At 45.0% G+C, this 20,957-nt stretch overlaps 1 protein-coding gene, 1 long non-coding RNA gene and 1 other non-coding gene across 3 annotated transcripts in view; 2 read left to right on the top strand and 1 right to left on the bottom strand.

Moving 5' to 3' along the window:
* The first annotated feature begins 1,722 nt into the window (after nucleotides 1-1,722).
* On the top strand, nucleotides 1,723-3,458 carry GAS1 (growth arrest specific 1). Its single transcript, XM_053408893.1, has one exon. The coding sequence runs from the start codon at nucleotides 1,730-1,732 to the stop codon at nucleotides 2,729-2,731; it is 1,002 nt and encodes a 333-aa protein (XP_053264868.1). The 5' UTR covers nucleotides 1,723-1,729; the 3' UTR covers nucleotides 2,732-3,458.
* Nucleotides 3,459-9,376: 5,918 nt separating this feature from the next.
* The window catches only part of LOC128423575 (uncharacterized), a 28,031-nt gene continuing 16,450 nt past the window's right edge, over nucleotides 9,377-20,957 (bottom strand). The window contains exons 2-3 of the long non-coding RNA XR_008332799.1: nucleotides 11,928-12,059; nucleotides 9,377-11,281 (exon numbers count right to left, since the gene is read on the bottom strand). This is a non-coding gene — a long non-coding RNA (uncharacterized LOC128423575). The remainder of the gene's footprint in view (nucleotides 11,282-11,927; nucleotides 12,060-20,957) is intronic.
* Nucleotides 19,208-19,314, top strand: LOC128423794 (U6 spliceosomal RNA). Its single transcript, XR_008332858.1, has one exon. It is a non-coding gene; the product is annotated as a U6 spliceosomal RNA (small nuclear RNA).

A 20,957-nucleotide genomic window follows, 5' to 3' on the forward strand; every position in this document is an offset into this window, starting at 1 on the left:
TATTTCCTTCTCAGCATTGTCACAGATTTTAAGGAATTGTTACTGTTTTCCACCCTAAGAAAGACACTTTCAAAACTTTACAGTTATCCTGGTTACAAATGTTTAACATGTTTCAAGTTAATCTACATGTGGAATCCCTTCTTCTGCTCCTGCCTCTAAATCCATGTGCTTCATCCCATGGAATTCATATGCAAAAGCTTAACTTTAATGCAAATTTGTGTTTTGAATGAGTTGGAGCAGAAGGCAAGGGTTCTCCCACAGATGCTCTGGTCATGGAATTCCAGGATCTTGTCTTAAGTGAAAGTTTGAGGGAAAGGTTCCCTCCCTGTCGAGAGGATTTAAGAGCGTGTGTGAGATCCCTGATCCTTTGAGGACTCACTTCTGTCTCCAAGTTCCCAACCAAGCAACTCACAGGGAAGCCACTGATCCACATTTTCGGAAGTTCTCCAGCATAAATAAACAAGTGTGTACCTATTTATGATGAAGAACCTTTTAACCCTTCCGTTCGGTTCAAGGTTCCACCACACGGAGAAACTTTTCAGAGCCACGTTCTGCCTAAAAAACCCGCCAGCGAAACAAAACAAAACCGTCAATCGAGCAGCAGCCCTTTCTGCCCGCTGCAAACAACTGCAAAGTTTCTGCTTTCTGCTTTGAGAGCGCTGCAAGTTAAGCTGCCTGGAGAAGCCTCCTAAATGGGAGGAGGGGCTCCTCGGGGGCTGCTGTCAATCTCTTTAAGCCTTTCCTTTCAAGCTTTGAATGTGAGCTGCCCACTAGCCCCCCGCCCCGCACCCTCCCCCTTTCTCCAGCAGATCGTAAAAGAAAGGAGGGGGGGGAGTTTCAACAACAGCCCGGACCAATAGCAAGTCGCGGAGCGAGGAAAAGGGGCCGAGCAACGGGAGGGGGAAAGAAAAAGTGGAGAAAAGGAGAAAGAGCGAGCCAGCCAGGGAGCTCGGGCGGAGGGGGGGATGTGTAAAAGGAGAAGAAGCGTTGCTAATTTTTTTTTGTTTGTTTGCTTTTCCATGCATGCATAATGAGGGCTGATCAGAGCACGCTGCTGCTGCTGCTGCGGCGGCGGCAGCTTGGAGGGTACTTTTGTATTTAAAGCCTCGCGAAAGAAAACAGCTCCGCAGAAGGATCCGCCGGAGAGAAACGGCTCGCGGGGCTCGGTGGCTGCAGCAGCAGCAGCAGCCGCATCCCGGAGTGAGGAAGCGCGAGGGCGAGAGCGCGAGCCGGGCGCCTCTTTCTTGTGCAGCCTCCCGCTCGCCGGGCGAGGAAGGAGGCTCGCGGCGCGCACCGGGCGCCCGGCGACGGCGGCTGCCCCAGCGACCTGGCATGCACGGCGATGCTGCCCGCCGAGCGCTGAGAGCGAAGAAAGAAGATCGGCGGGAGCGAGGAGGCGGCGGCGGCGGCATGAGCTCAGCAGGGAGCCCCCGGCCCCGCAGCCCCAGGCTCCACTGACCGCCTCGCGGCCTCCCCAGCCCGGGAGGAGGGGGCGGAGGCTGCTGCGCGCGGCGGCGGCGGCAAGAAAAGGCGCCGCTTCTCCGCCGACGGAGGGATCGCAGGCCGAGCCGGGGCGCCGCGCGGATGGATTGATGAGCGGGACCCTCGTGCCCACAGCGCGCAGGACTTCGGCCAACTTTCCCACCGGCGGCTGCGACCCCACCCCCAGCGCCTCCCGCTCGCCCTCGTCGTCCGCCTCCCGCCCGCGATTGTCCTGCCGCCGGCCGCGATGGTGGCAGCCCGGCCAGGAGGAGGAGCAGCAGCAGCAAGCGGGCGGCGCTGGCGGGCGGCGCTGCTCCCGTTGCCCGGCGCCGTGGCGCTGCGGCTGGGGCTACTGCTGCTGGTCGCCGCTGCCCCTCCGCCGGGGGCTGACGGCCGGCGCTTGATCTGCTGGCAGGCGATGCTGCAGTGCCAGGAGGAGCCCGACTGCAGCTACGCGTACAACCAGTACGCCGAGGCGTGCGCGCCGGTGCTGATGGCCGCGGGGGACGGCGCGGGCGCTGCTGCAGCGGCGGCTGCGTCGCCGTCCAGTAGGCGGCGGTGCCCGAGCCACTGCATTTCGGCGCTCATCCAGCTCAACCACACCAGGCGGGGCCCGGCGCTGGAGGACTGCGATTGCGACCAGGACGAGAACTGCCGCGCCACCAAGCGCGCCATCGAGCCGTGCCTGCCTCGGACCAGCGGAGGTGGCGGAGCAGGCGGAGCAGGCGGCGGCGGCGTCGGGGCGGGCGGCGTGATCGGCTGCACGGAGGCGCGTCGGCGCTGCGACTGGGACAGCCGCTGCAGCGCGGCGCTGGGCCGCTACATGACCTACTGCGGGAAGGTCTTCAACGGCGTGCGCTGCACCGAGGACTGCCGCGCCGTCATCGAGGACATGCTGGCCGTGCCCAAGGCGCTGCTGCTCAACGACTGCGTGTGCGACGGCCTCGAGCGGCCCATCTGCGAGTCCGTCAAGGAGAACATGGCGCGCCTCTGCTTCGGCGCCGACGCCGTGGGGCCCGGCAGCAGCGGCGCCTCCGACGGCGCCATGGACGACTACTGGGAAGAGGAGTACGACGAAGAGCTGGCGCCGCGCGGAAGGGACGACCTGGACGACGTGGCGGCGGTGGCCGGAGCCGGCTCCGAAGCCGCCTCGCCCAGGAAGCCCAAGGACGGCTGCCCGGCGCGCTCGGCTCCCTGGACGCTTGGCGCCACGGCCTCCATTTTGCTGCTGCTGCTGCTGCTCTCGTAGCCATTTCCAGCCCGGCGCTCTTGAGGGGCGCTGGAGGAGGCCGGGCCGGGTCGAGGAGAGGGAGGGAAGGAGCCTGCGCTCGCCCCAGGGCCCTGGCTCCGGGAGGACGGGGCTTGGGCACGGAGAAAGGAGAGCCTCACCCCGAGCAGCGGCCCCGCAGAGACCGGGGACTCTGAACTCGCCCCAGGCAGATGGGCCTCCCTTCTCTCCCCCCCGAGCCTTGTATTCAAGCGGTGTGCCTTATTCTGCACCTCCAGTATGCCTTTGGTTTTGATGGGGATCCCCGCCGTGTCCTCACTGGGCCCTGTTGCCTTGCCTGACTAGTTGGAACAGATGCTGGGCTGGATGTTATGGTTTCTTTGCGCTGTGGTCACTCCTTCCTTCTGTCCTCATCTCTCTATATCTGGGCATTCTCCCCCTCCCACTTCTAAAATTATATTTGAAAGGGAAAGGGCCATTGAATCCGAATCCTTTTTTTGCAAACGTTTAGCCACTGTTTGTACATCAGACCCCAGAATTGTGGTATTTGTTACTTTTGGTTCCAAGCGTTCCGTGCATGTCCAAATAAGCGTGCTTAGGACTGCAGCCTTAGAGATGTTTTACTCCTGGCATTTTTCCCCCTGTGGGACTGTATGAAGCAACCTGAATATGCCTGTCACATACAAAGATTGTGCAGTCCTTTCTTCCCTGTGTGCAAATCACTACCAGTTGCAGCTTCCTAATCTTTCCCCTGTGCATGCAGGAAAGTAAGTAGCAGTAGTGTGTATAATGGTTTGTTCCCCTCCCCACACACACTTTGCCCCTGCATACAGCCATGTCAGGGGAAAGGCGTGATTCACCCCTCACTGCACTATGCAAGTGGTTGCTACTTTGCTCCTTAGAAGCAAGAAAATGAATTCACAATAAATGTGTAGCGTGGTTCATCACACCACGAAACCAACTTGCAAATAGCAAATGTTGGCTCTCCACTCCCCCCCCCCCCCGCCAAGCTGTAGACATGAAGGTAAGAGTTAAGCTTCTTCCCTGGAGCTAGCCAGCATCTTGAAATGGAGTCCTTTCTCTCCTCCCATTCACAGCATTCATCATGATGCCTAAAAGAAGATGCAAATTTCGATTCCTGTTAACTGGGTGTGTGCTTGAGTGAAGGAGACTTGAGTATATGTGAGGGTTTTCCAACACCTTATTTCAGGGTTGTTTTGTACATTAGCGATAGGGACTTCATTCTGTGTTAAGGTATGGAAACCCCATGTAGTTTTTTGTCACGTGTGAGGATTGCACATGCTTTCTTTTTCATGGTGCATGTATGCTGGGAAGCTATAGTTGTGGTTTTTCAGTAAAATAGGTGTGTGTATGAACTTCACACATTGTTTTCGTGCTTTCTCCTACAAGGAATCCCCTACCCCATAATGTTCAAAGTGGCCCTTGCACCACTCAGAATTGCAATGCAATACAATACAATTCATCAGCAATTTTCTCTTGCCTCAACCTAGTAGGAAAAATAATGCTGATTTGTTGGCTACATCGAACAATGCAACCATTGTCTTAAAAGAGCTCTGCACTGCCATCTTCAAAAGACACTTTTAAAATTCAAGAACTTGTATCTGCAAACATCACGAAAAGTTATATTGCCTCTAATCCTATCAGGGGGCTGACCTCTGGTAAATCTTATATAAAATGTATTTAAAACTGGGATTTGTTACCAGTCGTTTTCGCATGTATATAGAAATTTATAAATTGTATACTTGGGAATAATTTATTTTTTAAGAAATTAAAGATTTAAATGCACCCCAATTGCAAGATAAATGCATCTGCTATTCTTTTGTTGCAAAGGTACAGATCTCATTTGATATGTAAAGGGATACAAGCAACAGTAATTCCCATGGAAAAATGCTAGATCAAATGTACAGTGTATTTTATAGATTTGAAGTTAACATCTGTATTGTTTGGAGAGACTTGATGAACTTTGTAGAATTGTATAAATGCCTCTCTGAACTGCCTTGAACATTGTATTTTTATAGAATGTGCGAAAAGGTCCCATGTCTTAAGTATCTATTGCTTGTGTATTTTTATGTGTAAATTAGTAAAGAGAGATTTTTAAAGAATATATATCTGGTGAAGTTGTTTTCTAGGCATTGCACTGCTCTTGAGGTAGCTTAGAGGCAATGGGAACATACATGCAAGTAGTTAATGTATGGTTGCATTCCTCAAAAACCTTACACTGAAGTAAGCCCATGGAATTCTGTGAGACTCTCTTGCATATGAGCAACTGGAGGTTATCCTAGTTATCACTTATGTAGCTGTTGGTAATGGCTTACCCTATTTTAGTGAATAATTACTTGGAAGAAGTCAGTGCCCCTTTGAAAACATTCCCAATGGTAGATTTATAAATCTAGAGCTGCATTGGTAGGACAATGAGGTAGAGTTAAAGTTGGGGAGGACAATTCCACTGATGCTTTTTGTCTTTCCACAGAAATGTGATGCTGTTGCCACAGCTTCCTCTTTGAAGGAGTGAAGGCCAGTTTCATAGAAAGCCCTGTGCTAGTACACAAGTCTTGCTTGCAGTCCTTCATTACTGAAGGAGGTCACATTCCACGAGTGCTAGTAACACATTAAGGGGGCATACCCTTCAAATGCTTGCATTTGATACAGAATTGAGGGCACTTTGCATACCAGCTCACCTTCCACGCTGAAGAGGGCAGACACAAACAAGCATGTGTGACCAACAATGACAAGCCCTTGTCTGATACTGGCCTGCGCAGTTGTTTTGCAGCCTGCTGATGGCTGGTTTTCTGCCAGAGCTACTGATCTACACTCAAACGCCCTTAGATAAATAATTACGCTCTTAAGCTGTCTCGAGTGCTGATACAATTGACCTTGTAAATAGAAATGTTTGCAGTTGGAATAAACTCCGGCATTTGGAAATCTTTTAAACATTAACACAAAAGAGAGCGCTCAGTCCTCCCTCCAGGGGATTGAGCTTGAACTGTGCCAAGCTAGGCACTTGCTTTTTAAAAAAGAGAAGAGTTTATTTATCTTGTATCCCTTCTGTTTGTTTAAAACTTTTCTTTTTCAACGCTGTGATTGGAAGACAAGTCAGAAGATTAAAAGCCACAACAAATAAACCTTGACTTTGGGTAGGGGAGAAGATCAGCAAGGACTGTCATTTTTTCTTAGTTAACTTGCTTGGCTTTTTAAAACCCCGAGCAAAGGTAAAAAACAGGCTTGCTACTTGTTTAGAGGCAATTAGCAAAATAGTCAATTTCCTTATATAAGATCTGTTCTTCCCACCATGCCTTTCACCATTTTCTCTAGATCACTTGTTCAATTTTCCCATCAGTTCGCAAAACCTTATGAGTTTTCCCCCTTCAAAAACAGCCACAACCAAGGAAGCTGAGATATCATATAACAATTCTGCAAGTATGATCTACATTTGTTGCTGAGGTTAACTTGAATGGTAGAATAAACCTATTGTTACAACAGAAATGGTTACTTTTATGTGAAGAACAAAGAACAGTGAAATGAATTGGATGCCTTAACTACTGAGTTTGCAGTCCTCTAAGGATGCAATCTGGTGTTCTCCCTGGATTGTGGTCAAGCATATTTTAATCGTGTTTTATCCCCTCTTCTGGATCTGATACAATGCCAACTCATCCCTGATAGTGGGGAGATATGTTTAGGGTCCATTCCTGATCCAGGAAGGAGTAAATAATACAGAAACACAGGAAAGGACCGATAAATAACTGCTCCAATAAACACAAGAAGACTTTGATTTGAGAAGCGAAGCTCTTGTCAAAAGCAGCTGCCTGAAGTAATTGACCCTGATCTTGGTGTTGGGTTGGGAATGCAATGCTTTTTGTGTTTGTGTCACCTCTGTAGTATATTTCCTGGAGCATTTGGATGTAGAAGTTGGCCATTGGCACACAGCTGCACTTTCTCTGCTGCATCCATAACTGACTAACAAAAAGGGATCAACGTTATTGAGGAATTCACGGCCTGTATCCTGAAGGGATCCACACTTGTATTTCAACACTACAATGCCTCTATTAGACACTGGCATCTGCCACAACTTACCTTTCCTTAATAGCAATTATAAAGGGTTTTAAAAACGAACTTCTAAGCATCATTAGAGAGGATTCTCTTTCCCCGCTGAAGAAATAACTGTCCATACCAAAAAGGACACACACACCGTTTCTGCTTCTCAAGCATTTCTGAGATGACACATTGGTTTCCATTCTCACAAGCCTTCTGGTCCCATAGTTGACTTTGCATTCTGCAAAGCAGGTGAGACTTGCTCAGAGGGCAATGTGCTTTCCAAGAAAGGACCCGGAAACCTTTGACGTTTCCAAGATTTTCAAAATATTTACAAGCCTCGGTCCACCTCTGACAAAATGAGTTGGGGGAGGAAAGGTTCCCTCTCTCGCTCTCTCGCTCTCTCTCCACCCCCCCCTTCAATTTCATGTAAAATAATCCACTGGGTCTCCTTGTGCCCCCTTTCTTCCCAGTTACCAGGTTTGAATTCTCGGTGACAGTTTATTTGTCTTTGGAGGCACTTCAGTGACAAATGTTTAAGGGAGTGTGGGACAATGGTGGAGAACAAGAAGGCAGTTCATTGAACTGACAGTGACCATACAGTAAATAGAAGGAGATTCAAGCTTCACTGATCACCCAAGAGCACTGTGGGGCTTTTGTACACAATCACAATAGGCATAACATAAGGTCTCTGTTTATTTTTAACAATATAAACCAGTGTACGCAGGCAAGTATACATCACCTGGAAAATAATTGCAAATACCAAATCAAGTAGACTGAAAAGCAACAGCACTTAAGCAAAACCACTGATTCCAGCCAGTCTCTTTTCCAAGTCACGAGATGAAGATTATTGCTTTCAAAATCACACACAGTATCTCCCAAGAAATGCTCTATGGTTCAAAGGAACTGTGCATTAACAAGAAGCTTGCTGTACCTAAATAATAGCAGCGCAGAAGAATTTATGTTTCCTGAGAATCAAGCACTGCATTCTTTAAAAAATAAAAAGCAAATAAATGCCGCGATCCTAGTACTTGTGTCTTCTGGACCCAACAATGGTATCCATATTTCAAGCAAAATACAAATGAATGTATTCCTGTCTGGGCACCTAGTTTTCAACTGGAAAATATAGGTGGCCTTATCAAAGCATGGGCATGTTCATTGGTTGACTCATACGCAACTGCTACAGGAAGTCCCCTTTGTACAGTAGAAGCTGGACTTCGCCAATGAATGTTCTTTATTAAGTAAGACTTGGTTTTGATTTCATGATCCAGCAAGGCTTTTGAGCAGTCTGGGGAAATGTTCTGTGAAGCACCGACCTAACTGGTTTGATCATTTCTGACAGATACCACAGTATGTAGCAGTACAGAATGTTCCCCTATGTATTGCCCAAAATAACAGACCTTGGGGTGTGGAGAGGAGAGGCTCTCTCCATTTGCTTACAAATGCTGCAGGACTGCAATAGTTAACATGGAGGTTAACACAGGGTAAGAAGCAGTTGAACCCAAGGAGAGCATGTGCGAATACAAGCCTACTGTATTTTACTTGAGGTATTGGTTGTGGTAGACAGTTGAAAAGCCTCACACTGACTGTCTGAATGACACAAGTAATGCGCTATTAGCATAAATACTTTGTAAGGCATCCATTTAATCAATTTCTCAAATAATGGAATGATCTACTACAAAATAGTGAACTGTATACACTATATTTTGGCACAAAGATGGTCATTCTCCCACTAGTAACCAGGGACTCTAAATAAATGATTTCAACAATGTTTTATTAAAGGAGGACAAGAGCCCTCAAGCTGCATTAATCGGGGAGAAGTCGAGTGGCACTTTTGTCATGGAAATGTTAAGCACATAATAGTTCAGGCAAACAATGCTGAGCCACTTCATTCTTTCAGCCATGCTGACACCTCTTAAAGAGGAACTGCAGGGAAGGATGTGGGAAAGATTTGGTTTCTGGAGAGCTTGTTTCAGCGAATATTTTGGAGGTTTACCTACAAACTCCTTTACTAAAGAGTATAACTGAGGGAGATGGGCAGCCATGCAGGAGGAGAGTTTGGGACAAGACATTTTATTCCAATTCATTCTTTGACTGGATTTATTACGAGTCCATGGCATTTTATTGCAATTCAACAAATCCATACATCTACAGCCTCAGTAGCCTCTAAGGATTTGGATAGGAAGATAATGAAAAACCAAGTTCATCCCAAATATGCATAAATGCCCAGGCTGCCAAACTGAAAGAGAGAATGCAAAACTTCAGATGTTCTTTCTATAAAATATATGGACTTGCAGGCCTGCAATATGTGGATTGTGGTGGATAAAAGACAATAGACTACATTTTAAAAATATAATTTACCGTATTTTTTGCTCTATAAGACTCACTTTTTCCCTCCTAAAAAGTAAGGGGAAATGTGTGTGCGTCTTATGGAGCGAATGCAGGCTGCGCAGCTATCCCAGAAGCCAGAACAGCAAGAGGGATTGCTGCTTTCACTGCGCAGCGATCCCTCTTGCTGTTCTGGCTTCTGATATTCAGAGTATTTTTTTTTCTTGTTTTCCTCCTCCAAAAACTAGGTGCGTCTTGTGGTCTGGTGCATCTTATAGAGCGAAAAATACGGTAACTATTTTAGTACCTCCATAGTGAATGTGCTATGAAAATAAAAGAGGTGAGGTCTAGGGAGAAGAAAAAGCAAGAAACAGGAAAGATTCAACATAGATTTGTGGTGGTGGTTCTTGATGAAGCTTAAAATGTCATGTCAGAGACAAGAAATCAGAATATGACTTGTGCAGTAAACATAGGAGCTAACTCCTAGGTGACTTTGCCCCACCCCAAGAAATATTTGAGGAGGCCAGGGTCCCTCCAAGTTGATGGACATTACCATTCAAGACGTGCTGTGTCATGTGATCAGTTATGTGGGGCAGAGCTTACCTGGGCCCCCAAAATATTTTATTCAAGTTGGTACCTCTGGCAGTAAATGATACAAGATGGCCAAGAAGGAGAATTGGATGAACATTGTGAGGAGAGCATATATTTGGAATTAAGAGTAGTCAAGACACTAAACTGCCATAGTGTGAATAAACTGTTTGTGAGGGAAGTGGTGATTTTGCTATCATCATGGAAGGAAATATTAATGGCAAATTAAAAGAGAAAATAAGAATCAATTGGCATTAAAACAATGCATACACCTGTACAACCAGAAGTATAGATATGAGATCAAATTCTGAATGATGACTAGAAGCTACAAGTGGTAAAGAATACTTATTGCATGTAGGAGGTTTCTATCCCTGATCAGGCTGTGCTTAATATCTGGAAGAAGGAAATAAGAATCCAGGTGTACTTCTAGTTACCATCTCCAATTCTCTGAGTCTAGGTGCACACAATTTAACAGCCTGAAGGTAAGAATGTCTTTGTTAACGAAAGCTTAGCTCACACACTCATATTGTGGGATAACCAACATGCTTAAGTCTAATCAATGCATGAAGGGGTTAACACCATAGAGTAAGCTGTCCTGCTAGGCTTAGCTAGGTTCCACATCTTGGGAGGGAGCTAATCAAATATATTGTTCCCCTTCAGTCTACCAGAGAAGCTCAACGAGTGAAGAGGTTCTCAGCTGTTTGCTCCAGGCTCAGACCACAAGGCTTTTATGAGCCGTTCTTGTGTTCCTATGCCAATAATTTAGGAACTTTCACCACTGTAACTAAGCCAAGTTTCACTGCCTGTGTTTTCTGACTGCTGTATGGAAAAGCACATGAATCTAACCTTCGGAGAGTTTGTATGTAAACAATTTTTACCAAAAGTGTAGTCTTTTTCTGTGCTTAGGGAAGTGCAGCACTTTGGAAGGAACTTAGAAGGGCATATTTTAAGGTCATTGTGAATCCTGATTTTGTCTTCTGTGACATTGGCTGCCACTCACAGCTTGGTGTCATCTGCAGATTTGATAAACATTTCCTCAATTCCTTCATCCAAGTCATTTATAAAGATGTTGAACAATAACGCAGCCAGGACAGAACCCTGACAGAACTCTACTTGTCACTTTTTCCCAGGGTGATGAGGAACCATTAGTGAACACTCTTTGGGTTCTGCCAGTCAACCCAACTACAGATGCATCTAATGGTAGCCTCATCCAGCCCACAATTTAGCAGCTTCTCCAAAAAAGTCATCCCCTCCATCTGCTTCCATCTTGTAGTTTTCTGCCCTTTAATGGGTTTCTGTAGCACTGCTTCAGTTTCCTGTGCATCACTGAAGCTATTATCCCCAGTAACAGGTGTTTCCCTGTTGTCTGTAATATTGTCTCCATCCTGCTTAGGATTTAGCTTAAAGTTCTCCTGATCTCAGATACACAAGACTCTTAGCAAACACATTCTTGCCAACTGCTCTGAGGTGCAGCCCATCTTTTGCCAGAAGTCCTTCCTCATGGAAGAAGATCATGGTCCAAGAAGCCAAACCTTTCCTGGTGACACCGTATGGGCAGCCAGTTGTTTACTTCCAGCATTTTCCTCTCTTTTCTTGGGCCACGACCTTCAACAGAAAGGAGTGATGAAGAAACCACATATGCCTCAAGGCCTTTAAGTTTCCTACCTAGAGTCTCATAAAGGTAAAGGGTAAAGGGACCCCTGACCATTAGGTCCAGTCGCGGATGACTCTGGGGTTGCGGCGCTCATCTCGCTTTATTGGCCGAGGGAGCCTGCATACAGCTTCTGGGTCATGTGGCCAGCATGACTAAGCCGCTTCTAGCGAACCAGAGCAGCACATGGAAACACCGTTTACCTTCCCGCCGGAGTGGTACCTATTTATCTACTTGCACTTTGACGTGCTTTCGAACTGCTAGGTTGGCAGGAGCAGGGACCGAGCAATGGGAGCTCACCCCGTCACGGGGATTTGAACCGGCGACCTTCTGATCGGCAAGCCCTAGGCTCTGTGGTTTAACCCACAGCGCCACCTGAGTCTCATACTCCCTTGCTATATGTTGAAGGCTGTGTCTGGCAGTATCGTTTGTACCCACATGAATCAGAAGGAAGGGGTTGTAGTCAGTGGGATTTATAAGACTTGGTAACTTCTCTGTCACATCATGAATCTTTGCACCTGGAAGACAGGACCCCTCCCAGGGCATCCTGTTATCACCAGACACTGCTGCCTCTCTCCTGCTCAGTAGGAAGTCACCTACCGCTGCTATATGTCTCTGCCTCTTCTTGGGGGTGGCAGGAATCATTCTGTGCACTGTACCTTCCACAGCCACACTGGTTTGTTCTGAGTTCTGCAGCTGATGTCCTTGCTCCTCTGGCCCAGAATCAGTGTTCTAGGTGGGGGCACAGAATTGATTTTGCAGCTCCCGTGATACAGCATGGGTCCTGATAGTCCTGCTTGTGTGTGTCACATTCCTTCAGGGGTTCATCTCCTGCACTGTGCAACCTTCCTCTTCCCTAGGGGGCAGTCCCCCACCAGCACATTGCTGTTCCAGGACAATCTACTCTGCTCTATTGAGAATTTCTGCATCTTGCCCGACAACTCAAAGTGTGGATAGTCAGGCCTCAAGTTGCTACAGCTTCTCCTCCAGCAAGGCAACCAGCTTGTAGTTGCTGCAGGTGTAGTTTTGCAAATTTGCAGATAGGAAGACAAACATGGCAACGGACTTGCAGGTCACTGCAGAAGGCCCCTTGCTGCCCATGTCTCTTGGCCTGACATACAGTGTGAGACAGCACTCTGGGCCTCTCCCACTGAAGGCCCCTGTTTACAAGTCCTGATCATGAGCTCCTGGTCATGAGGTTCCAGATACTGCAAGTGGCTAAAAAGAACTGCTGCTGGCTGCTAAGTCTTTCCCCAATTTACCTCAGCCTCATCCCCCAAACCCTCAACTAAGTCTAAGGAGATGTTTTGAATATATGATGCGATGTAACCAACATTTTCCATGGTTTCTTCCACCTGGAACATTCCTGAATGTACAAGGAGTCTTAGACTACATAATTTCCAAGGCACCTGACTTCTTTACCAGATACACAGGCGCTATGGAAAGCTACATTTCCCAGGGCTCTTTGCTGAAGGAGCTCTGTTTACATTTAAAGGTAAAGGGACCCCTGACAATTAAGCCCAGTCATGAACGACTCTGGGGTTGCAGCGCTCATCTCACTTTAAAGGCTAAGGGAGCCGGCATTTGTCTGCTCCTGCAGACAGTTTTTCTGGGTCATGTGGCCAGCATGACTAAGCCGCTTCTGGCGAAGCCAGAGCAGCGCACGGAAACACCGTTTACCTTCCTGCCGGAGTGGTACCTGTTTATCTACTTGCACTGCTGTGCTTTCGAACTGCTAGGTTGGCAGAAGCTGGGACCGAACAACAGGAGCTCACCCCATCACGGGGATTCAAACTGCCAACCTTTCGATCGGCAAGCCCAAGCGGCACAGTGGTTTAACCCACAGTGCCACCTGCGTCCCACACATTACAAGCTAAAGAAGAATTTATGGGGTGAAAATACACTTGGTGTGTAATTCAGGTGAGCATTACTTTCTTGTGAAAGTCATATTCTGGTCCAGGTAAACTCAAACTTTGGCAAAGTAAGTTCTTTTAGGTGCCAAAGAATGGGGCTTTATGCAACTAAACACAAGGAACATTGACTTTGCATATCCTACCATTATTCTGCAGCCTCCTTGTGTTTCATAACCCTGTGGTATTGGCTCTGAAATAGTTGTTTTTTGACAATTGTACAAAAGCATTTGTATCAGAGCACAGAAAAAAAGCCCCAGATGAGTATTTGAAATCTGTAATATTGCTGTAAATATGTTGATTCAAGTCTTAACAGTTAACAGATTTAACAAGGAAGCATGCAGGGTTGGAAATGTGGATGTGAGCTTGTGCACAGCAAAGTCTCAATACATTTTCACACTTGAAGTGAAAAATCACTCTCACCAGCACCATCATACATCTCCATCTTATTGTACCCTATGAGTGCTATCCACTGGTACATAGAAGGCCCACCTTGAAAGTCCCATGAACAAATTAGGTTTTTCTCACAATAGTGACTTTCATCCTTTCAAAATACATGCATTTGTGTTTTTTGGGTTCCTTGGTGTTCCATAAGTTTGTTGCAGCAGCGGAACTATAAAGCATTTGGTGTTTCTGCCACACACCCAGAGAGTCAACCGAAAAAGAGAATGAGGTACCACAGAATGGAGATTTCTTCTACAATTTCATTATCAGACTCATATAATTTCATTCTGTTGCGTGCTCAATAGCTACAGGAATAAGAGCTGTTGCCGTAACTACTACAGTTTTCCAAAATATGTACTTCACAGTTTGCTTAGCAACAGCAGAGACTGAAAACATCCCCATTTGCTGAAAAGATTATGGTCTCATGGTTTCAATTGCACAGCTACTGCTGATCAATTTGCAGCTTATGCCATTCAGTTTTCGTTCTCTTTTTATAGTTCCAGCGATTCCCTGTATCCCTTGTTATAGAATGGAGGTGGGATCCATAATTTGCCACCCCTCATGAGCCATTAACTCCATTCTAAAACAAGGGAAACTGGGAGTTACTGGAAGGGACAATGCAGTGTTGCAGTTGGTGTGGTGCAAACACGGTGGCAGAACCAATTCAGTGCTCACCCCTATCACATCCTTCCCTCTCCCAGTAATTCACAGCTACTCTGGTGCCGATGGCTACTGGGCTGGTGGAAAGCAAAGAGAAAGAGAGAAAATTATCTATCAGAGTCTGTATATATTAATAGGAAACTCATTTTTTCTGAGTGTGGATCCTTATGTAGCTAAATTGCACTATCCTCATAAAAGAGGGAGTTGTCCACAGGCTTGGGGACCCCCCCCCAAAAAAAAAACTTTAGGGGAAAATATCTAAGGAAGTAGGGAACCTCTTGTCTGGCAAGCCTTTCCACACAGCCTGCTAAGGATCTCCTGCTTAATTTCTAATGGCAATGAGTTCCACAGGGCCTGTCACTAAAGTTTCCAGCCAAAACTCAGGAGCATAGGGGACCACTGAAAGTGCCTCATCAGAAGTTCTCAGTGATTGAGGTGGAGCATAACGAATCAGGGGGTCCTTAAGGTACTTTTAGGGCTTTGTGAAATAACACAAGAACCTTGAACATATCAATTGTTGTTAGTTTATATGTTGTGAAATTCAGATCCATTGCTATGGCCATTTGTCAGTTTCCTGCATTTCCACTTAAAAATGGACTGGAGAAGCAGAGCACCACATAACTACAGTGGTACCTCAGGTTAAGTACTTAATTCGTTCCGGAGGTCCGTTCTTAACCTGAAACTGTTCTTAACCTGAAGCACCACTTTAGCTAATGGGGCCTCCTGCTGCTGCCGCGCCTCCGGAGCACGATTTTTGTTCTCATCCTGAAGCAAAGTGCTTAACCCGAGGTACTATTTCTGGGTTAGCGGAGTGTGTAACCTGAAGCGTATGTAACCTGAAGCATATGTAACCCGAGGTACCACTATATTTATTATTGGTATGGGGACACCAATGCAGGCAACCCCTGATAATTTTCTGTAATGTTTCAGCTCGTAGTGCAAAACCTGCTTAATTCTTCCGCCTTGCGCTGGGAAGGTAACATAAAAAGAAGAGTGAAAGTGTCAAGGCACAGAGCCAGAGTATGAAACTGAGAAGAGATGCTGGTAAATTAAAACATAAACAGCTTGCCTTGGGAGGGAAGAGGTAGCTAGTAAACCAGCCAATAAGACAATCATTTCTATGCAGGGGTGTGTGTGGGGGGAGAGATATTGTTTCAAATAGCATTTAAAAACACTAACTTCATAAGGTTTTTGTTTCAAAATCAGTTTAAAGTTTTTAAAACACTGGTTAGGCATATTAATAGCAACTATAATTTTATATTGTGCAATTGCCACATTAGCCCTTTTCATGTGTGTCTTTCTAACACTAGTCTTCTGAGAATTCTCATGCAGTTGAAAAGGCTGCAAGCCAACAAACAAAAATCATTCATGATATGCTGGTGTTTTAGCTTTTTAATGAAAAGCACACCGGAAGAAAAAAGCAATTGTGTGCCTTTTTAAAACACCATCCACTTAATTAGCTATGACTGTCTAGTGTGAAAGATAAGTGACAAACTGTATAGTATATTAGATCGACATGTTTTTCTCCAGAACTTTTTATTCTCCTAATTTGTTTCAAATATCTTATTGGGGTAGGTGGGAAGAATGTGAAAGTCACGTATCTTGAAAATGCACAGCCACTATAAGAGAATGCAACATGCCTATTAATAATTATTTACTCCTCTGGTATTGTTAAGAATAATGAAGGCATGGGAGCGTTGGCCCCCAAGCTGAATTTCTCCTGAAATGTTTTCAATTAACTCTTGGCACCGGCAGGAAAGCATCAAACCTTTCCCATGCTGAAATATGGAAAATCTGCAGGGTACATCTCCGCAGGGGTGGAATTTCATTAAAACAAGCACATCATAATTCAACGACTTCTGCACCCTCTTTAAGCCTCTCCATTGATAAGGAGGCCAGGGCGATTTTTATGGATTTGCAAAGAGAAATGATTTCATAAAGATCTTTTCAGAACGTTTGCTTTGGCCTAGGCCTTTTGAGTCCTTCTCTGCTCTCTGATGCAAAAATGGTAAGACGTTTAGCACAACTGTGACTACCAGATAAGAGGCAGAACCAAGAGACTTCAGACAAGACTTTATCCCTTAGACAACTCCTTTCTGAAGTCTCGGTAGGAACTCTCTCTACAGTGATTTCCTGGGGTCTTTTAAAAGCTGAAAGCTTGCTCCAATCCTCATTTTTTTGTATGGCTTATTTGGAAAGCACATACATACTTAGAAAGGACAAACGATGTCTTTTAAGGTTACAAAACTTCCACCCATGGCAACCCAATAAACAGATGTGGTGCACAGAATACTCAGAAAGGAGGGGAGGGATTTTTAAAGAGGGAATTTTATACTGAGGAGTGATGCTGCACTTTGCCGTGTGAGAAGTGCCTTTGTTGCCACCGTCTCTTTGCGATTTGTGTTGTGTGTCCCTCCTTCTTTCAGCTTTTGAGCTGATCAGTTTCCCTTCTCCTCTTCATTATACTGTGAATACTAAAGAGAAATGCCATTATCCCTTCATATCGCCCCTGTTTGTCGCTTGGAACTTTACTGGTTTGAAAAATACTTTACGCTTTACGCCATTATCTCATTCATAACATCCCAATGAGATAGATTGCTAATTATGTCCCCATTTTATAGGTAGGGGCTGAAGCCGAACAAGGACTGTGACTCCAGGACCACCCAGTGCGTTGAAGGATGGGGATGGGGCAGACGAGGGGGGGGGTGTGGAGTGGGGATTTAAGATGCCGCTCTCCATAGTCTGAGACAATCCACTATGCTGTAATGATTTCATAACACCCATTCTTCATACTGGATGTAAAAGAAAGATAGCAAAATGTTACAGGGAGGGTGGGGGAGAAAGTGATGTGTTCGCTTTGTGCAGATCCAGTTTTTCGATTGTAACAGATTTTGGCTTGGGCAAAGCTGCTGTCTTCACCACTTTTTCCCCATGTAGGTTTTCCTTTAGTGTTGAGAGCTGCATATGCCCTCGTGAGAGACTGAGGAACACGAGCAGAAACCCCTGAGAGAGCTCTCCCATGGTATGTGCTTGCCAATGGATAGGCACATTGTGTATGTCAATGTGCAGGTGGCAGCCACAATGCTGCGTGGCTGCACAGGATTTCACAGACCATTATACCTTCAGCTTTTAGGACAGGAATGAGTGGCACTGTGGGATCTTGGCTACTGACAAATCCTTTTAACACACTTTCACATCCTCAAATCGAGTCCAGCAGCTATATTTGTGGACCAGGAGCTCATTCTGTGCCATTACTAAGGCTGCTGTGATAAGAACACTTACTAGGAACTAGGGAGTAAACTCCCTAGTTTGATGGATGTGGCTTGCTGCAGAGTAAATGTGTTTAAAATTGCACTGTATGTATAACGGAAAACTGAAATTTAGAGTTGTGTTAGTCCGTGGTTCTTTATTTTTAAATAAAAAGAATGTAGCACCTTGGCAATAAACTTTTTAAAAATGTGCTTGAGTTCTCATACACTAATCAAATCCTGATATATCAGATCCTGAAATGAACTGAGCTACTGCAATCATCTAAGGGCTGTTGTTTATGATTTAAAAGGAAATACCTCAGTAGAAGCTTTATCTTATAACCCTATGTAAATAAGGATATGCCTTCTCTCACCAATGAGAACAGAATCCATTGTCCCTCTTGAGATCTTGGGTTCATGCACTTTTGTTTGAGGACAGCTGCTCTGAGGTCCATGAGGTCCTCCGAGGTTCTCAGCCTGGGAGCTGGCCCCGATTCCAACGGATTCATGGATAAGCTGTTCCATCCAGCATCTCAAAGTGGCCGAGGTGTTTAAGATGCAAACAATCTGCTCTTGTACAGCTGGCATTACTCAACTCATTACAGCATCTTGTGAATCTAGCTCCAAATCACACATTTGAATAAGGAAAAATAGTGAATCGGATGGTGAAATTCTAGTAAAACATCTTGATTTAAAAATAAAAATTAATGTCAGGCTTTGTGGGGCGGCTTTCTGGAGAAAACTGCAGGAAATCTAGGACAAATATTCTAAACTTCTGGACTAAACCTTATCCAGGTGATTAGGTTATTAGGGACAGGGGAACAGGCAATTATCTGCTACTTTCATCTGTTGAGGGTGATATCTGACCAAGGTTATGTACATATTACCATCTAAAAATGAAATGAGGTCGTTTCCCTCCTGTTCTGTTTCAAATTGTTGAAAACTCCCAGAATGATTGTACTGGGGTACTTAAACGTATGTGCTGGACATGAATCAGTTCAGAGCATGAATCAGGACACGTTCTAGATTTTTTGTTTTTCAACTGAACAAGATGGACTGAAAATAGGGGCGGGGGATTTCCTGCTGTGATCAGCTCACTTCCTGTTTAGGTTTAGGCTCCCAGTTGCTTTGCAGGAGTGAAAGACCTACCCAAATGGTTTGCTCACAGAGGCAAATGGATTTTGATAGATCTTTTTTTAGGGCTTTGTGGGATTTTCCAAGTGGTTGAGTTGATGCCACTGAAGTCCCAGTTGGCTTCTGGAATGGAGAGTGGTGGTTGATGTGATCTCTCCCAAACACTTGCTTCCATGAGGCTCCTTGGTATACACCTGAGCTGAAGGTAATGAACATATGATAAGATGCCTGGAGAAAAACTCATAACATGTCCAACCAGTGAAGTGAGGGCCTTTATTGAGCTTACTCCATGGCCTTGATGGACGTGAAGAAGCAGGTTTTCAGCTCCACAAATGCATCCTCTCAGTATTAGACCTATTGCACTGTAGTAAGATGTGTGTTTCTTAGAGTAAGTTTTCCATATGTCCCCAAACCTGCAAATTCAGAAAAGGGGTTTGGAATATCTGAGGTGAACAAGACCCGCACAACATACTTTCAATGAACAGTGCTCACTTCGGCAGCACATATACTAAAATAGGAATGATACAGAGAAGATTAGCATGGCCCCTGTGCAAGGATGACACGCAAATTCGTGAAGCATCCCATATTTTTAAATAAAAAATGTCCAAAAAAATTGAGTATATAACATACTTACACTGTACTGGATAGATTCCTGTGGCTGCACATCTCTTTTAGTGTTAAATGAAAGAAATGATATGTTAACAGATGAGCTGAGGAACTGATTCATTTGAAACATATTCAGTATATGTTCCAGTACAGTCAGTAGCAAACCCTCACTGCCCTCCCCCAGCACCAATGTTAATTATTTGAAATTCCACCTGTTGAAAATAATTAACATTGTCTCACCAGTTTTGCAGCACATAGCCTAGGGACAGAAAGGCTTCATGAAAATGTGCTTTGTTAGAGAGCTTAATTAATTTGCACTGGTATTTCCAAATGCATTTCATTTAGTAATAAAACCAGTTGCGCCACATAATGGTTCAGCTAAGTGCAACCAATTCTTTTGAAATGCACTGGTGCTTTCCATATATTTATGCCCACTGCCACCTCGCTAACCAAGTTCTTCAGACCTGGGTTTCAGGAAATCCCAAATCGTTTCCCAATCCAAGCTGCCACTTTGATTTCATCACATCAACCCCTTGTTGAGATCAAACCTTTGAAATGAGAAAAGATTTTTTAATCCAGTTACACCAGATGGAGTCTAACTCTACAGGTCCTGAGAGCTAAAGGATTAGCATTTCTCAAACCTCCCCACACACATAACACACACAGACCCACACACAGCAGTGTGAGTGCACACACAGAAACACTCATAATGTTCAATTTCCTTGACAAATTGTTTTTAAAACTTTATTGTAAAGGTGCCTCCCCTGTTTAGAAGAGGGTTCGGCTTTAGCTATAATTGCCTTCATTCCCTTCTCTCTCTTGATTCACCCTGAAAAAACATTTGAGCACATTAAACATGAAGATTTAAAGAAGACAATTTCTTGCATTTATCAGAGCCAGCAGACTTCCTGTTCTCAAAAATATATTGTAGTATAATCCATTGAGACAAAAATTGCCTGCCACAAAAACAAAACTATAAAATCTACAGTTATAATGATTTTTGAAGAAGAAGAAGAAGAAGAAGAAGAAGAAGAAGAAGAAGAAGAAGAAGAAGAAGAAGAAGTAAAAGAAGAAAAGTCCTACATATTTGCTGGTAACATCTTGGACAGTTCTTGGCTTCTGTTAAGTTTGATGACATCATATTCACTCTATATCCACAAAGTGGGTAAGTATGTCTTCTAAGTGGTTGGTATGTTGCTCTGTGACCCATGAAATGGGATCAAGAAATTAGTCAGGAGCAGAAAGGCAAGTATGAGGAATCAAAGCATCAGTGAGAAAACATAAAGACGTGTTTAGTTTGTGGCAATTGTAGCTGGCACTTCTCCAAGGCATCAAAAATGTGCTTGTTATGAGAGAAGAGTTTCTGTATATGAACCGGTGCCGGTTTCTTTTTGTTTTTTAAATTAGTGATTTCATCTTATTGTCTACTAGGGAATGGGGGGGCCTCTCTCTCATAACATTACACCTGCCCATTTATGTCATTCAAGTGGTAGTTTCAATCAAAAAGAAGGTTGGGGGGGGGGATGCTTTCATAAAGAAACTATAGCAAAAAGGGGTTCAACTAGGGAGAAAAACATCACTCTGGGATGTTGCAGTCTTCTAAGGGAATAAAAATTGTCGGAGGACTA

This window comes from Podarcis raffonei, chromosome 11 (genome assembly GCF_027172205.1).
Source record: "Podarcis raffonei isolate rPodRaf1 chromosome 11, rPodRaf1.pri, whole genome shotgun sequence".
NCBI lineage: Eukaryota > Metazoa > Chordata > Lepidosauria > Squamata > Lacertidae > Podarcis > Podarcis raffonei.

Excerpts from the sequence above, each read along its gene's own strand:
- GAS1 (XM_053408893.1), top strand. The coding sequence starts at position 1,730 with ATGGTGGCAGCCCGGCCAGGAGGAGGAGCAGCAGCAGCAAGCGGGCGG.